Source organism: Podarcis pityusensis, assembly GCF_964106645.2.
Source record: "Podarcis pityusensis genome assembly, chromosome: 12".
In the NCBI taxonomy this organism is placed as follows: domain Eukaryota; kingdom Metazoa; phylum Chordata; class Lepidosauria; order Squamata; family Lacertidae; genus Podarcis; species Podarcis pityusensis.
In genome coordinates, this window is record NC_138037.1 from 21,464,759 (window position 1) to 21,483,542 (window position 18,784).

At 43.1% G+C, this 18,784-nt stretch overlaps 1 protein-coding gene and 1 long non-coding RNA gene across 3 annotated transcripts in view; one reads left to right on the forward strand and one right to left on the reverse strand.

Annotated features, from left to right (window-relative positions):
- LOC308459312 overlaps positions 1 to 18,784 on the forward strand; it is a 171,451-nt gene that overhangs the window by 29,425 nt on the left and 123,242 nt on the right. The gene's annotated exons all lie outside the window — the stretch shown is intronic.
- The window catches only part of MYO3A (myosin IIIA), a 105,982-nt gene that overhangs the window by 25,927 nt on the left and 61,271 nt on the right, over positions 1 to 18,784 (reverse strand). The window contains exons 18-25 of one of the 2 annotated variants that reach the window (XM_080974375.1): positions 17,422 to 17,632; positions 15,517 to 15,664; positions 10,114 to 10,267; positions 9,117 to 9,205; positions 8,103 to 8,232; positions 4,130 to 4,209; positions 3,927 to 3,968; positions 3,213 to 3,290 (exon numbers count right to left, since the gene is read on the reverse strand). In XM_080974375.1, coding sequence (XP_080830501.1) covers positions 3,213 to 3,290; positions 3,927 to 3,968; positions 4,130 to 4,209; positions 8,103 to 8,232; positions 9,117 to 9,205; positions 10,114 to 10,267; positions 15,517 to 15,664; positions 17,422 to 17,632 — 932 coding nt within the window. The remainder of the gene's footprint in view (positions 1 to 3,212; positions 3,291 to 3,926; positions 3,969 to 4,129; positions 4,210 to 8,102; positions 8,233 to 9,116; positions 9,206 to 10,113; positions 10,268 to 15,516; positions 15,665 to 17,421; positions 17,633 to 18,784) is intronic. The other variant, XM_080974376.1, reaches the window with a different exon arrangement.

The window sequence follows — 18,784 nt, forward strand, 5'->3', positions numbered from 1 at the left end:
TTCCATACAGTGCCTTTCTTGTGAGTGCTCAAAAGCTTTGCAAAACTTGTATTCTTTGAAATCTGTTTGAATTTTCCTTGCACCAGATTAAGAAGATTATGGGCCTGCCCACGTTTTATGTAGGCAATTATACAGTACACTGTATTTGCGGTACCCCTGTAATGCATCTGGTATAACATGCGTGCAGAGAATTCACCTATAGTAGGAACTAGTACAGTTGCACTGTTCCCATGCTGAAAACACCTATATCCTATCACAGGCACATAATTTCACAATTTATTACTGCCCTAAACTGTACTTTTATGGCAAATTCTAGACTCCAAAAGCAAGGTTTGCTGCCCTAGTGGTTGAAGGTGTGGGATATACATTTATTAAATTTATTAAATAAATAATACTTTTTCAAATAGGTTGCATATGCGCTTTTGATTGTTCCAAAGAAACTGAGAACATTCATTGCCTTGACTTTTCCAACAGGTAAGTAAATCGTGGGGTTGTTTTATGTACTGTACTGAACTGGTTTCTAAAACAACAATGAAATTTGCAAAAGTTAGTGTTGTAAATTGCTATGTAGATTTCCCTAATAAAGGCTTGAAAAGCAGTGCCTGCAGCTTATAATTTACATTTCCCAGGGATGCTTGTGTCATCTTCTGGCTGAAATGCACATTGTCACTTTGAAGCACTACTTCTTGGTTGCATACTTCTATGCTCAAAGTCATGTAAGAAATCTCAGTATGACCTTTAGTGCTCAGAATTATTAATCCTATTTTGTTGTGGCTCGTGGCTTAAAACAAAACATTGAAAAAGGGGTCTGTGGCCCCCTGTCTATTCTGCAGCCTTTATGAGCAGATGGGCGATGTAATTGCCTGTTGACAAGAAATTGTTAATGGCAGTTATGGCATAAAATGATGTTCTGACAGGTGTTCTGGAGAGTGTTTCCAATGCAGATTCTTATGCAAAACCAAGGAGCTAATTGTGCATCAGGTTGACTCAAAGGAAAATAACAGCAATAATGGAATAGCGCATTATTCAAATGTAAATTCAAAAAGTGCATTACGTTCTCCTTTGGTTGTGTACTGTAGAGTACCAATTTGGATGTGTACCATAGAATTATAATATTATCAGTGACATAATAATGAAGGCCAGCCAACATGGACAAAGCGACTGTTAAAATGTTTGGCAGTGACACATTTAAGTGCTGTTTATGAACATTAAACATGCTAACAAACTACAGCCAGATTCTTTTTCTGACTGTCATTCTGTCCCTGTGGATTTCAGCCTCTCATATAAAATAGGGCCTGTTCAACCAATAATATCAACTATATTGTATTTTGCTTAGGGCAGTGAAGCTTCTGTCTCCCAATTGGCTAAGCTGCTATAGAAGCATAACAGGTTCAGCTTTCCTGGGATCTAAACGTTTTTTGTCATTTCTATGTGAGGAAAGGAAAGTTGTCAGTTTGACTGGGATTGAAATCCATGGTAGCCATGGAAAAAAGAGATAAAACAAACCTTCCTGTGGTTTTCTCCTTGACTAGAAGGACCGCCTCTCCTGGTATGTCCCATGGAGGACCTCACAGTCTTCAAACAAAAACATATTGGAGGTCCCAGGCCACAGGGAGGTTAGGCTGGCCTCAACCAGAGCCAGGGCTTTTTCGGCTGTGGCCCCGATACGGTGGAACGGTCTGTCACAAGAGACTAGGGCCCTGAGGGACTTGACATCTTTCCGCAGGGCCTGCAAGACAGAGCTGTTCCACCAGGCCTTAGGCCAAGGCACAGTCTGACCCCCTCCTTTGGTAATCCTCATAGAACTCTAGCCCAATGGTTGCCATTAATTTGATTCTGAATTGATTTTAGAATGAATTGATTTTAGAATGCTGTGTTACTTTTATTCTTGTTAGCCGCTCTGAGCCCAGCTTCGGCTGGGGAGGGCGGGATATAAATAAATTATTATTATTATTATTATTATTATTATTATTATTATTATTTAGCAGTTCAAACACAGAAACCGTTCAACCTCTCTACAATAGAGAGAGGAACCTTAGCTCAGAGGGGCCTGGCAGAAGTTCCCAGGTTCAGTCTTGGGCATCTCCAGTTAAAAAGGCTCAGGGACCAAAGCCAGGAAAGATCTGTGCCTGAAACCTCGGGGAACCAAGTGCTGCCCATCAGTGGAGACGATGCTAGGTTAGATGGGCTGATAGTCTGACTTACACGGCAGATCCTTTTGTTCACATGGCTGGAATCAGCAAATGGCATGGGCAGGAAAATGCCAGGGACCATGAGACTTGGAGGATCAACTGTGGCTAATACGGGTAAGGACCCCTGACCATTAGGTCAAGTCATGGCCGACTCTGGGGTTGTGGCGCTCATCTCGCTTTATTGGCCGAGGGAGCCAGCATACAGCTTCCAGGTCATGTGGCCAGCATGACTAAGCCGCTTCTGGCGAACCAGAGCAGCACACGGAAACGCCGTTTACCTTCGCGCTATAAAGCGGTACCTATTTATCTACTTGCACTTTGACGTGCTTTCGAACTGCTAGGTTGGCAGCAGCAGGGACCGAGCAATGGGAGCTCACCCCGTCACGGGGATTCGAACTGCCGACATTCTGATCAGCAAGTCCTAGGCTCTGTGGTTTAACCCACAGCGCCACCTGCGTCCCATCTAATAAGGGTACCCTTCTACTAAAAAAAAAAACTACTGAGAAAACAAGAGCCAGGTGAGATGGCCCTGTCATCACACCCCCTGCTAAGCTAACTTGCGGGTGCACCAGAGAAACATTTGGCCAGCACCTAGTCTCCCCCTCAAGGTCACACGGGAGATGAAAAAATATATATCAAAGAGCCGGAAGAGATGTCTTGAAATGTAAACATCTGGAAAATGGCAGGGTATCAGTTTGAGTGAACCAGGGTGCCCTGAAGTGTTTTTCCTCAGAGGAGAACCTGTGGCCCTCCAGATTCACACCCCCCCCACTACATACTGGTCATGCTGGCGTGGCCTGATGGGAGTTAGAGTCCAACAACATCTGGAAAGGGACAGGTTTTCCACCCCTGCTTTGGATATTCTAATGCTAGTCTAGAAGCTTTCAAGTTCCAAGTGAATTATCTTATCCCTAAGGAGAAATAGAACTATTGTATCTATAGAGAAGGGCCCAGAAATCAGCAGGCTGGCTGCTGCATAAATCATATATATTAAGAGGAAGAATAACAGCTAAAGCTTACTCTGAAATATGAAGCAACTGTCTGCGTTTTCATATTGGTTGTTTCCCTCGGATGATGCGTGGAATCCTCCGGCTCACTCTATATGTATCAAGAAAGAAAATAGCACCTCTTATCTATACAGTGTCTGAAGCTTATTGCACCAGTTCAACAAAGTGTCCTCTTAAAGAACACTATTAATAATAAAAAATAGTCATCCTAAGCTGCAGATGCTACTGAGTAATCACTAGGAAAGTCAGAGGTTATTACACTAAAAACATTACAATACTTTATCACACTGTACACACATGCAGAAACACACACATATACTGAACACAGTTTGATAACTGAACATACAGATAGATATCTGCTGCAAATGGCATTTGAAGGAAAAATGGTTTGTCTAGATTTCTCTCTTTCTTTTTTTTTAAAGATTAGGACTGTTAACATCCTGCAAATAATAATTCTGTACCCTTGTCACAATGGTTGTTTTCAACAGAGCCTGATTAACCCCACAGCCAGAACCTTGGTATGCTCTCATTTTAAATAAACATACTGTACCAATCAGGAACACATTTACTTGGAATTAATACTTCAGTGTAATCCAGGAAACATACTTGCAAGGAAGCAGGCTTAGGGATGAGTGCTAAGGACAGTGACAGCAGAGAATTAATTTAGCTTTCCCTGAAGTAGTTATAAAACTATAGTCAGAAAGAAGGGAAATGTAGGTTTTTTTACCTCACGGAAGGAATACGAATTGCACAACACAAAGAAATCCAGCTAAACAGAAAAGAAAACAGGAGAGATAAAGAGAGAGGGAGAGAAACCAAGGAAGGGGTTACTTGCTTACTTTTTTTGTTTTTGTTTTAGTAGCAACAACAACATTGCCCCTCTCGACTTCAATATATGGGTCCAGGCGGCTGCCCATGTGGTTTCCTTACCTTAGTTTGGCTGATTGATTTCTGTGGCGTCCATGTCTGGTAGTTTATCGCACTCTTGGTTTTCGTATGTGCCAAGTTACCTAAGAGAAGAAAGAAGGTACCTTACTCAAGATGTCCACCCCTCTAGATATTAGTCCAGGGATGAGCAGAAGGTTGATTTACTGGGATAACTCTGGGAGACTTGCAATTGATCCGAAAGATTTCTGACTCCCAACTGTTTGACAATAGCAGTGGCAGAACGACTACCTCTCCCTATGACTGATGAAGTGGAGAAAGCTTCGGCAGAGGTCGCAAACTCAGGAGGTCAGAGCCTCAACACTCCCTTCCCAGCAGTGGTGTTGCTTGCTGTTTACTGGAGGGAAAGGGCTGAGGGAGTAGGGAGCTCAGGAGTGTGCGGGTGCACCTGCAGGAGTGACAAATTGTTTCCATTGGTGTACCCGCACTGTGCAAACCTCCTTGCCACCTCTCCCTCTGATAAACAGCAGTGACACTGCTCCCAGGAAGTTAGCATTGTGGTTCCATCCAACTGGGCAAGCTGCTTCTGAGTTTGGAGCAACCAGGAATAGCTTTCTATGTGGAACAAGAGTATGTTCAGCTCAGTTCTGGTACTCAGAAGAAACCCCTGTGCTCAGCACCTGCTTAAGCAGCACCATCTTCTTTAGTTCCAAGTGAATGTATTTTGCCTCTCAGGGCTCTAGTAAAAAACAACAACAACCAGTGCTCCCCCCCCCCTAAAAAATGTTTGGGGTATTCTCATTTTCCTACTCATATTGAAATACTGCCCCTCAATGAGGCCAAACTTACATTCACAAAATGTTTAGGGGTATGTGTCCCCCCCAGAAAAAAGCACTGACAATAACACAGTAGATTCCCTAAGATTGAAGTCTGCCCTCCATGTATGATTATTGTCAACAAATTTATAGACCAGATGAAACTTTTTATGTATGCAAGCACGGCTGTGCGGATTCTGTTAGTCCAGAAATGGAACTATGCTGAGATGGCAAAACTTACAGGAAGAAGAAGAAACCAGGAAGAGGAGGTCTTTAATAAAGAATGGGAAAAGTTTATAATTTATTTGAAAATCTATTGCAAACAATTACACACATTGGTAAGACTGACAGAAAACTTGTATCAAAAATTTGAACTACGGAATGAAAAAGGATTTATCAGAATAGTTACGAAAGAGATGCAGAGGTGAAAATCATTATATTAAGATCCACAATGGGGGGAGGGAAGTCAAAGGGGACTACCGTATATGTTTATTTATTTTTTAATTCACTTATTTATATAAAATAGAAAATACAAAAATAAAATTTATTTTAAAAAACAAAATACATGTAGCTTTCAATGAGCCACAAGCACATTCCTCGTTTCCCTTTTGCTTGCGAAGAGAGAAGATAATGAATACTTGGCATTTACATTTATTCTCCAAATCTTATTGATGTGATTACAGACACCAGAGCCCCCCTTATCACCCTCGCCTTTTGTGGAACAGCACTACCTTAGAGAAGTGACTGCTGTGTTCTACATCATTTTGAAGCATATCGTACAATTTTATGATGGCCTACCAAACTCTAATATAAACAAGGAACAAGTCTTAGAGTGCATTGCCCACGCTGGTGCAGGAAGAGGGAGGCTATATTAATGAGCATTTTAAATGCCCTTATAAAGTGTTTATTTTTATGCTTTGCATTTATATCCAACTTTTTTCTCCAAGGAGCTGGAGAAGGGATACATGGTTCTTTCCCCCTCCTTGGTTAATCCTCACGATAACCCTGTGAGGTAGGTAAGGCTGAAAGACAACGGTCGGCCCAAGATCACGCAGTGAGCTTCATGGCTGAGTGGGGATTTGAAAACCTAGTCTCCCAGATCTTAGTCTGATATTCAAACCACTACACCACAACTGCCTCCGTCCCCTGCAACTCTATTGACAGGCCCCTACCTGGTCCCAGAGCCAAACCCCAGCTGCGCCGTTGCCTGCCTTCTGACGGACAGCTGGAGCAGGCTTTTGCTAAATTTTCTTCTTTGTGTGGACTATGGTAGCCTGCAATTCAGATAGGGCAATGCAGACTAGCAGGGCCTAGTGTGCTTACTATGTGATTTGTGGGGACTTGATGCACCCAGTTTAGAGCATTTGCACCAAGAATTTTTAAAACCCTTGACTATAAAAAAATTCTAACCCCAAATGCCTTCCATAAAGCGACTTCCTCATTACAATTCCAGAAGTGGCTTCAATTATGCAGAATTTAAATATAAATTAATCTTGCAGTTGGGTACTTGGGAAAAAAACACCACCATATACACTTGTGGGAAAACTAATTATGTGCTGGCTGCTGAAATAATTGACAAATAGTGCATAAGCATAATTTGCATTTTTCATATTCTCATGCCATATTTGAGGTGAGCAGTGACAAATATGACCAGAATGGCTGACCAGCATTGCCGGCAGCTTCCTTTTCTGGTCTCAGCTCCGCCCCCGGGGCCACAGCCGATTGGCTGGTGGTGAAGGTCACCTGGATGACCCACAGCCTATGGGGACGGCCCAGGGTCCAGGGCCAGTGCTGGGTCACAAAAGCTGCCCATGTCATGACTGGTGAGTGGTTACTGCTGGTTTACTTGTATAGGTGGTTGGTAGATAATAAACATGGACCAAGCACTATGCATCCTTGGGGGGCAGAGGGTGCAACTGGAGCCTGAGAGAATGTCAAATGTAAAGAGAAAGAAGGTATCTTTTTTCATATGTGGTAGCACATATGGTCCTGTAAGACTGCAAAAGTCTTCTGGGAAATGATCCATAATGAATTGAAAATCATGTTGAAAATAACCTTTGTTTTAAAAAATTAGAAGCTTTTCTTCTAGGTATACTTGGAGAAGAGGTGCCGAAAGACCAGAATAAACTATTTATGTATCCAACCACGGCTGCCCAAATGATATATGCCTAAAACTGGAAGGAGGATTTGGCCCCCCAAAAAGACCATTGGCAATTAAAACTGATGGAATTCGCAGAGATGGCGAAACCTACTGGAAGATTATGAGATCAAGACAATAGACTTTTTGTAACAGAATGGGGGAAATTGAATACATGGAAACAAATTGGAAACAATTAAAAACATTAGCAGGATTGATATAAACAAGAGCAGTAAGAAATTTATAGGAATTATGAAGGATAAATTTGAATATGCAGTAAGAAAATGACAGAAAAACAAGAAATTGCAGAAGGGGAGGGAGGGAAGTCGCAGAAAATATTTTTGATTTGTGTAGATTTATATTCATTGTTGAATATTGCAAAATGGAAAAAATATATTAATAAAATAAAAGGATGTCAAATGAAGAGTTCATATTTTTTCTTTTGCGTCCTTCCTTCATTATACTACAGCCAATTTCCCCTGCAACATACTGCTACACAAGAGTAGGGGCATAGAGTTGCACCTTACATTTTTTTTACTGGACGTTAAGCAAATAAATTGTTCCCCCATGACTTTTCAGCTCAGCTGCTTTGCCCACAAGAGGTCAAAGGCTGATCTCTTCACATCTCTAAGCAGGTATGCCAGAGACACCTTCGATAAACCCTGAAGAGTGGCTGCCAGTCAGTGTAGACAATAGCAAGCTATATGGACCAATTATCTGACTCAGTGTAAGGAAGCTTTCTTGGTTCCTAGTCTCTGAAACCCATGGAAGTGCAACAGCTGAGGCACAGGGGTTCTGCAGCAGACCGAACTGTGTGGAAAGAGTTCCCAGAGGGTAGGACATGTGGAAGGACGGCTTGTAGGGAATGTTTCCTGGATGAGGGCAACACATCCGCTTCCTAGCCTTCATTCTGCTGCTCCTTTCCTGTGGCGCTCAGTAACATGGCAAATGCCTGCTTCCTTCCATGGTAAGGTGGAAGATGCTAGCCCAGTTGTGAACAAAAAGGCAGGCAGCACCTAACACTGGACCTGTCAAAGGGTAGCATTAGTACTGTAAGACACATTACCTGTTTTTGTAAGAGGGTGGATTACCAGCTGCCGAGTCAAATAGTTTTCCGAGGATCGCAAGAGCAGTACAATGTCAGCTGGTAAGGTGTCTCGGTTTTTGTTCAAGAATCCACTTGCGTTATATAGAACCTATTTTTTTTTATTTAAAAAAAACAGGACAGCAAAAGTTATATAGCAAATTTCCTTATGTTGACCAATACTTCCATGCATTAGGCCTAGTGGTTCCAGTATCAAACCATTCATTAAAAGCTACAAAGTGGTAACAATCTACAGCAGTGGTGGTAGTGTGGAGATGCTGAGCTGTTCTCCTGACACCGTCCTTGCTGCTTACCAGTATGGGGCTGTGAACAGGAGGGTGGCATGGTCAAAACTGGACCTCTACCACCCACCCAACACTCCTGCCAATGTGCTCATGTGCCTCTGACATTCACACCGGCCTGCCTCATCCCAGTGCTGCTTGGGTATGCTGCAGTGATGCTGGTGTTAGGAGGGCACGTCTGCCTCACCACATGCTTGGCTACTGGTGACATATGAACTGGGCCTCAGGCTGTAATCAGAAAGCTGAATCACTTGCTACCTCCCCCACCAAGTGATCATCAGCATTCTTCTGATCCAAAAAACCCTAACATGCCTACAATGGAGCTGTTAGTGAGTGAGGCACTGCTTCAGGTAGTTTCCAAATTTGTATTCCATTCCTTTGTTTTTACAGTTGCATTGCGTATGCATGCCTTAAACAGCAAAAAGGATGCCATGGCTGTTTGTTTTTGGGCTGTGATACTGGAGGATTTCTCTCCCAGCAAAACTTTTTTCCATTTATTGGGAAGAATATAAATGATTATTCTGAACCAATTATTTTTAATTATCTGAAGTCTCATGTGCCAGAAAGTAAACAAGTATCATTATATATTATTGAAATTATGCAATTTGATAGTGTTCTATAACCTGCTTTGGAAGAATTCTGCTTTGATAAGTAGCCTAAAAATTATTTTCATAAACCAAACAAATAATTTTACCTTCCCTGCATAATGGTAAATCCCAAATGTCAAGTCTATTCTTTTTGGTCTCCAGAAATATTTTGATTTCAGGTTGTCTTCAAATTTCTCTGTAAGGGAAACACACAGGTTTTCTTCTAAGGGAATAACATAAATGCACTTATGCCCATGGTTGCTTTCCACCACCTAGTCCTTCTCCATCTGCAAATGAGTAGGCATGTGCAGATGCTTCCATAAAAACTTCTAATGCCATTTTGGTGGTTTCTTCTCAATTGATGTAATACAAATGACCAACTAGTGGTGGCAGGCATAAGACCATTAACTGCAGGGTCTAAAATTACCTGGCTGCGCCACTGCATGTAACTCACCCCTGCTGTAGACAACACTGAGCTAGTTTGTCTGAAGGTGTCTTTCAGTAAAAGGCAGCTTCCTATGCTCGCTCTTCCCAAAGACACAATAATAATAATAATGAATAATAATACATTTTTATTTATACCCTGCCCTCCCAGGCAGAGACTGGGATCAGGGTGGCTAACACTGAATAGAAATACTGTAAAAACATTAAAAACACAAACACAAACAAAAAACCCCCAAAACACACACACACACACACACACACACACAGTTGATTAAAACATAAGTTAGAATACAGTTTAAAATGCAGCCTCGTTTTAGTGGTAGCCTATAGATCAAAGCCATAAGGGGAGAAAATGTCAAATATTCTCCGGGGCCAACTATCCATGCTTGCGCTACATGGATTTTTCCCAGTGAGGGAAAATTTATATACAAATCCCATATAAGGGGTTCCATTAAAATAAATAAATAAATGAGACACAGGATTGCCACTGGCACCCTTTGTCCAGAGGTTGAGGCTGAAGTTTTCCCTACCACTAATTAGAGATAGCAGGGATTGAACCTGCAACCCTTTGATAACGGAATATGTAAACACAAGGAAATGCCCTTTAACTTGGACTCTTAATACCAGTGCACCTTTAAGAACAAGCTGCAAACAGCTTACCCACAAGCGTCTGATCAGTGGCGCGAGGAAACCGGCTTTCCTCATCAAGCAAGGACAATAACCCCATCGGTTTTTGCAGGAACATATCTAACAGGGGCCTGTTGTCTTCATACTCAATAACTCGTGCATCAACGCCTTCGTACAGGTATTCATTCTGCAACAGAGGACAAAATGTGCTTTGCTGAGCAACACCGCAAAGTGCTTCATGTAAATGAAGAACACAGAAGGGAGTCGGTGCTTTTAGGTTAGCTGTCAAAACCCCCCCCACACACACACACCATCCCTGGAAATAAATCTGTTCTTCAGCAAATCTTTCATCCTCTGCTCTGGTTTGGGGAAAACTAAAACCTCTGTTTCCCGTCAAAGGCATTTTTATGACCCCAAATCTCCACACTAAGTATTTTTAAACCTACAGACATGATTCTGAGTATAAGATGGCTAAAACATCGCCATGATCCTCACATGCACCAGAACAAACACTTCTGTGTCGTGCTGATAAAAGGTGTTCCTAAAACAGTCCATTCTTGTGAAAAGTAGACAGGTTGACAGGGTTGAAAATGCAGGTGTGTGTCTGGGGGGGGGGGATATTAAACCACTATTTATGAATTCCCAGTCAGCTTTTGTATGACAAAAGCACAGTCTCCCCGCTGATGTGACATACTGACAGGAAATTGCCACCACGCAATAACCTCCCATCTTCATTAAGTCTCTAGCTTCTCCATCAAGATTACCAAAAGCAGCATCAGTGAGCGCTAAAGGTGTGGGTAAGGTTAATACCTGCCTCTTAGAGTTAAGCTATAGAGGAGTGCATTGAGTGGGAGCTGGTTTATGTGATTTGTGGTGGCTGGTGATTCCCCAGTGTTTTCTCAATGGGCTGAAATTGGCGTTTTTGCTCCAATTAGCAGGATAAGTGTCAATTTTCATTATATTTTAGCAATATATTCCATCTTGTTGGGGTTTTTTTTTTTTTGTAAACCTCTTTGGAAACTTTGCTGAAGAGTGAGTGGTTAATTAGAATTGTAGAGTTGAAAGGGACTGCTAGGATCATCTAGTTCAACCCTCTGCAATGCAGGAATCTTTTGCCCAGCGTGGGGCTTGAACGTATGACTCAGATTAAGAGTCTCCTGCTTTTCCGACTGAACTATGGGTGGTATCTCCACCTCTTTATATATATAAATGCAAATATGTGATAGGTTGTCATAGCCACTATGATTTGTCCAGTTAGCATTACACGCATAGGAGTTGTTACATTAAGTGACCAGTGCAAAAGCAGCTACAGCAAATAGCTTGTATCCGAGCCATTCAGGTTAATAGTCCCCTTCTCTTGGTTATAATGATATGCGTTACGTGGGTTAAGTGCATTTTACAAATATAAATATATTCTGCCTCTAAAGCAAAAGACACATTAAGCAGCAGAGTAGCCATCTGGAAACCACTTATTCAAAGTGCAGTTAGAAGAGTTATTTTAGATTATAGCATATTCCAAAGGGACAAGCCTATTTATTACCTTACTTGGCACTGTAAAAGCCTACTCTTCCAGGTGAGAGCTGTTTTTTCCTCACTTATTCTTGTGGTATGAAACTGGGAAGAGTTTTTACTAAGCCACCCTTGAAATGGCAGGATGCATGCTATGAAGTGGGGGAAAGAAGGAAAAACATCTCTCCTTCTTCCACTATAAAGGGAGACTTTTGGAGAGTAGAAAAGGTACCCTCTATATGGCATTGAAGCTGCACTTTGGTTCAGAGCAGAGAGCAAGCTCCAAATCTACAGCACAGTGGAGGAAATTTTCAGGTAGGCAGTAAAGAGGTCCTTTCCTTCCTCTTCTTCCTCCACAAACCCTCCCCCCATGCTCTCCAGGTCTCCTGATTCAGGCTGCTAAGAGCTCATATTAAGAGTTTGGGGATATCTAAACTTAGGGTTCTTCCAGATGACCCTTTTACAGCATTCATCCTGGTTTGCTTGCACAAAGCTTGCGGGAAGAATGTAAGCAGGACCAGAGCTCAACAACTGAGATGCTCGCCATATAGCAACTGTTCCATGACAAGCACCCATCCTGATTTGCTTGAGGATCTTCTCATTTGTTCACCCTACATATTCCAGTGCATTCCACTGCCATTTTCCTAACTGCAAAAAAGTCAATTTCTTTGCAAAAGCGGATTTGTTGTGCTGCAGCAACAGAGTGCTTTAATCCACTTCAGTGGCACAAACCCAGCTTGTCCCAATATGCTCTTGAATCCCTCCCACAAAATACTGACAGTCTGGGGGGCAGCATAATAAAAAAAGGAGTTTACTAGATCGAGGCTTATAGTCAGCAGTTTCTGTAACATTTGCTCTTTTCCTTGACTGGGAAATCTTTTTCTAAACAAATACCCCACTGCCATTTTAAACTGTTAAATATTCATTTTTCACCCTTTTAATAAGCTCCTGAAGTCTGTTCACTGACCCTTCAAGTTCATTAGCATTTTGGTAATTGCACTATCTCATTTGGCATCCGCCTTAAAAAATCAGATTAAACTGTACAGTCAGACTAACCCCCCCCCCACCTTTTGAATTGCAATAAATTTCAAAACTGAAATAAAAGCAAATTGTCATTTCCCTCCCCCACAGAATATTCATGGTTAATATGCTTGTTGGCAAATGATTATAAAAGTTCCAGGTTTTTAAAGAGCTGCTCTGTATGATATTCACTTAAAAAAAAAAATTCTGCTGCTGAACCATAAATTACACAGTACACCTTATTCCTCATGAAAACAACATAGCATTTGCACCAAACCTATTATCACTGTGTTCTGTTGCCTGGATACTGTAAATGGGAAGCCTAATGTAGTTTTAGATGGACATTTAAATTGCAGAAAGCAATCATACAGTTCTGCATAGAATGTATTATAAACAAAGCATTTTACAGTCTTTGGTTGTTCGTTGCCTCTCCAACAGAAGCTGTAGGTAACTTTTCCTAGATAAAATTGGGTATGGGTTCAAAATTACCAAGCTCACTTTCACCAGGCCCACCCACAACCTTTTAGCCTTTGCGTTAAATGCTCTTTTTACATGGAGAATGAACTTATCCTTAAAAATTTGCGGGATAGACAAAAGAAAGTACTTCATGCACCAAATCGGGTCCTCCCTTAAAGAGGGCACGTATTGCAGTGAGACCTGGAAAACCGACACCCTGTGTGGTGGGTGGGTACGATTGGTCAGCCACAACACCCGATTGGTAGGTCCCTCGAAGCTGGGTACAATCTGGCCAATGGGACGCAGTCCAAACGGTTCGAGGGACCTATTTATGCCCATGCACGTGACCCAGAGCTTCCTCTTTCGGTGTGTGCATTCGGATCACCCGCCCACCTCTCCCTACTTTTAGGGCTTTGCGCTTGACCTTGCTATGCCGTCGTGTCATCTGTCATTGGGACAGGGACACGGCAGGAATTTTCCCCACTTGGCTGATTGGCTCTTGCCATTTGGGTTTCGCCTGCCGCGTAGCAAATCGTCACAACTTGTAAGGTTGAGGATAGGCTCTGGTTCAGGTGATAGGGATGGCAGAACGCTCTCGCCATCCCTATGTGAAGGGTATTCTGTTAAAGGAATCCAGGGACTCGATGGTTTGGTCAACCCCTGAGAGGGGGTTGTGCCCGTGCCTGAGTCCAGGGGGACATTTGGGTGTTGTGGTTAGCCCGTTCCCAGCTTTCTGCTTATCCAGGTGTTCACCCTTGGCTGACCTATGCTGGAACCCTGGGTCAGCGCTACCTGCATGGCAGGGAGCTAGTCGAACCAGAGCCTATGCAACCAGTCACTTTCTGTAATCAATAAAGTTGTGGCCTAAATTCTGCCAAAAACCAAAACCAAAATTTTGAGTCAAGTGTGAATTTATTTAGGGGGGAGGTTTCTGGGTCTGAACACGCAAATAGTTAAACAATGAAATTCACTCTCAGAAGTAGCGGTGGCCACCAACTTGGGTGGCTTTGAAAGAGGATTAGACAAATTTGGTTACGGTAAAGCTATCCATAGTTAGGGGCCCCAATGGCTTCCTCATGCTTCTATTGCTGGAGGTTGCAAGCCTGTGAGTACCCGCTGTTGGGAATCACAGGTGGAGAGAGAGGAGCTGCCCTTGGTTTCTGGTCTGGGGCTACCCATGAGCATCTGGTTGGCCACTGTGAGAAGAGGATGCTGGGTAAAAGAGAGGCATTTCATTCTTATGTCCTTAAACGGGACTCAGGTGGTGCTGTGGGTTAAACCACAGAGCCTAGGACTTGCCGATCAGAAGGTCGGTGGTTCGAATCCCCGTGACGGGGTGAGCTCCCGTTGCTCGGTCCCTGCTCCTGCCAACCTAGCAGTTTGAAAGCACATCAAAGTGCAAGTAGATAAATAGGTACCGCTCCGGCAGGAGGGTAAACGGTGTTTCCGTGCACTGCTCTGGTTTGCCAGAAGCGGCTTAGTCATTCTGGCCACATGACCCGGAAGCTGTACGCCGGCTCCCTCGGCCAATAAAGCGAGATGAGCGCCGCAACCCCAGAGTCAGCCACGACTGGACCTAATGGTCAGGGGTCCCTTTACCTTTACCTATGTCCTTAAACACCTCCCAAGCAGGGGAGGTAAAGAGACTGAAAAGGTCTGCTTGGTCACACTTGTCAGCCCTGCTTCCACCAGAGGGTCTTGCACCTTGGGGGGCCTGACACGTGTTGCACATGTGCTGTTGAATCGTCAGGAGGAGGCCGAGTGCAGTGCGGCTTCCTCTCTTGCGCTCAGGAGAAGCCAGCCACTGAACTGCACCTCTCTTGGCTCTGCACTCAGCCTCCTCCGCCACCTCAACACTGAGGGGGCCTGGGCCTCTGCCAGCCAATATGGAGGGGGGTCAAAGACACCTCCGCCTCTAGGAGTTGGCATGCCTAGCCTCCACCATATTCCTTGGGCTTGCCCTACATTCAGAATGTGTGAGAAGGGGTCCTAGGCACATAGATTAGTACGCTCATTAAGCATGGGGCTGAGGGATGCATTAGCTGAGAGGCGCTCTCCCTGTCAGTGTGCAAAAGGTGTTGGTTCGAAAACTTAAGGTGGCATTCAACTAGTTTTACTCGAAGTTAGACCTAGTGAAGTTAATGGACCTAACATAGTTATGTCCACCGATTTTGATGGGTGAACTCTGAGTAAAACATAAGCTGACTGAGAGTCCTACCTCTGTGTTTGCCTTTAGCGAAAGCATCTTTTTTTCTCCTGGTTTTTTGCGTGGCCCAGTAATTCAATAGGCAATTTGATGCTGTCATTTCAGTGTTGTCTTTGTGCGATTTTAAAAACTGACCAACTCTTTTGGTTTTGTACAATGCTTTGAGCTGGTTTGTTTTTTTTTAAGCAGCATAAAACACTTAAAATAAACAAACACAACACAGACACACAAATTATAGCACCCACCTGCTCCCACGCAAAGACATGTTGGTTGAAGTAGAACTGGATCTGCTCATTGGCAATGTTGATGCAGAGCTGTTCAAACGAATTCTTTTTGAAGTTTTCAAAACCAAAGATGTCAAGAATCCCAATGTTCAGCCCTTCGTCATTTCCGCTGAAATGTACAGAATTTGCACATTAGATTCTCCAGCGCCGTTGGGTTATTTCACATCAGCTTCAACCCTGCAGCTACTTCAAAAACATAACTATTACATGTCTGGTTTAACACAGTTGGGAGTCAGCAACCGGGCAGGGTCTCCTCTAGTTTGAGATTCTGACAGAGTCTAATGTGCTGCGTGCCAAGGAGAGTCAGCTGGAGACCAAATGTCTAACTACAAGCCCTTTATTTCTGAATGTAAGAGTGGCCACAAGATCAGCCAGTCCTTGCTCCTGGGCAAAAAGTGTTCATACAAGGCACAAGTATTTGCATATCCCGTGGGTTAATTTGCATTGCAAATCTGAATTTACAAAGGCATCTTGCTCTACAGCAATGTATCCTGGCTGAATCAGGACAAAAGCCCCTTGCTTAAAATACATGTAAGAGATTGGCTGCAACACTTACAATTAAATGAGGTATTTAAAGAAGGTAAAAAAAGGATTCAGCTATACTTTATCTAGATTCCAAAGTGAAGTCATTGAAGATAATACAAAATTCCTAAGGAAAGCATATAAGTTACTATTAGAGTGGGAAACTAAAGACAAGGAAGTCAAAAGTGTGATGATAAAGTGGGCACAAGACCTGGGACACAATATACAAATGGGAGATTGGGAAAAATTATGGAAATCTAATTTAAAATTTACTGATTGCATATTGCTAAAAGATAATTATATGAAGATGATGTATAGATGGTATACTACACCTGTAACAATGGCAAAAATGTATAAAACAGGCTCTAAAAAATGTTGGAAGTGTAAAGAAAAAGAGGGTATGTTTTTACATGTGTGGTGGAATTGTAAAATAATCAAGAAATATTGGGAAATGATATATAATGAAATGAAAAAGATGTTTAAAATAACCTTTGTTAAAAGCCCAGAAGCCTTTTTATTAGCCATTATAGGTCAAGACCTGCTGAAAGGTGAAAACTAGTCCAGGGTCTGCTGTTACATTACATTGGTTTGGTCCATTTTCTGCAAGGTGGAGAGGAAGGAGCACATCTGTTTGTGCACTATGCAAATGTTATCACTACCCAGGCAAATGTCTGAACCTAAGATAGCAACCTGTAGTGAATTCTCAGGGCAGGTTTGTCATGAATGGCACATGAAGGCAAATTGAAACTGCTTTCACTGCTGCCGCTGCAACACACAAAATAGCACTGCATGGATCACTCTGATCACACTGTCAGTTTTCACACCTTTGGCAGCAGCTGCCAGAAACACCAGCTGACAGCCAATCCACATGATGAGCTCTTCTTTTCACCCTGCTGCAGGCATAAGCTACCACACACAGAAGCCATGGCCAGTGCGTATCACAGGCTCCTTGCAATGCGTAAATCAGACCTTCTGCTTGCATACTGGAATGCAGAAAGAAAGAGGCGAGGCTTCTATATGCATGGAGTGGTCTAGTGAGCCCAAACTGTGAATTTAAACCTAAGGGAGGAATGAGGCAAGGGATGTGGCTAAGAGAGACATGTTTGTGTTGCTGAGAAGCACAACTACAAATAAACTGTTTACTCTAGTCTTGTTCTTGCTTTGTTTGCAAGGGCTTAGAATAGAATATCTTAAAAGTTGGGTTTGGGAATAGCTAGTGAAATTGGTATTGTATTCCATTTGAAATTTCTGGTCTGGATGACTGGGGTCTCAGGACATTCCAGATACTATGCATTTCACATTGAAACAAGGTTCTGTTTCTTACGAGAGATAAAAAACCCTTACCTTAAAAATGTACCTGGCTTGAGCAGTGCATTGATGCGGTTGACTATCCAACTAAAGAGACGCCCATACAAGGCTTTGGCTGTGGCGTCTCTTACATCGAAAGCTTTTTCCATCGTGTTGGGCCGTATAATAGTTTCCCCTCGGGCCACCACACAATGAGAGGTCAGAGCTTCTTGCAGTTCATCTGCCTGTATACACAGCAAAGATGCGGCTGGAAAACGGAGGAATGGTGTCACGTCCATAATGTATCAAACATTTCTTAATTTTATATGTAAAAGCTCCTTACAACAGGTGAGGAGGACCCCTGGACCACAGACTGGATATCACATGCATTTCATTAAGCACCCTGGGTCCCCTTCTGCCCATCAACTGTACAGTGGGAAGTAGCTGAGAAGGAAAAGGGCTTTGATGTTGTGCAAAGTATGAAGACTGCAGCTCCTTGCTCTGCAAGAAGATCAAAACGGGGGGGGGGGGGGGGGGGGATACACCAGCAAAGAGGTAGACGTGTGTTCCTTACAAATATACATAAAGAGTCTTTGCGTTTTGCAACTGCGTATTTTTAATTTTCATGATGCAATTGCATTTGGCTGTTTGAGGCTTTAAATAAGGCAGGGCTTGATTTCACCTGTGCTTTTCATTATTTGCATTCTTCTGTAAGGGCTGTTGAGTTCTTTTGGCTTCATGCGATCTGGGCTGATAAAGGGTGCTGTAGAGGGTCCCTGCCAGTTTTATAGCCTTGTCCTCATGATATCACTTCCCAATGGCTATATCTCCCTTTATCCATGATCACTGAAACTGGGGTGGCCTGACCCATGTCCCTCCTTCCCCAAATGCTTCCCAAACACATTGTGCAAACAACAACAGCACACGACAAAATCAGCCCCAACTAATCATCCCAGAGGGACATGGGTGGTGCTGTGGTCTAAACCACTGAGCCTAGGGTTTGCCGATTGGAAGGTTGGCAGTTCAAATCCCTGTGATGGGGTGAGCTCCCATTGTTCAGTCCCAGCTCCTGCCAACCTAGCAGTTCAAAAGCACGTCAAGTGCAAGTAGATAAATAGGTACCGCTCTGGCAGGAAGGTATAGGCATTTCCATGTGCTGCTCTGGTTCGCAAGAAGCAGCTTAGTCATGCTGGACACACGACCTGGATAAATGCCGGCTCCCTCAGCCTATAGAGCGAGATGAGCGCGCAACCCCAGAGTTGTCCGCTACTGGACCTAATGGCATCATCCCAGAAGGCACCTGACAGAACTGGGAACCATGTTACTAAAGTCCACAGAGCTCACCAAGTTACTATCATGACAGAGCACATCTACTCCCCCACTGTCTCACACCAAGGGAGGACCAGCCTTCTGTCAGTTA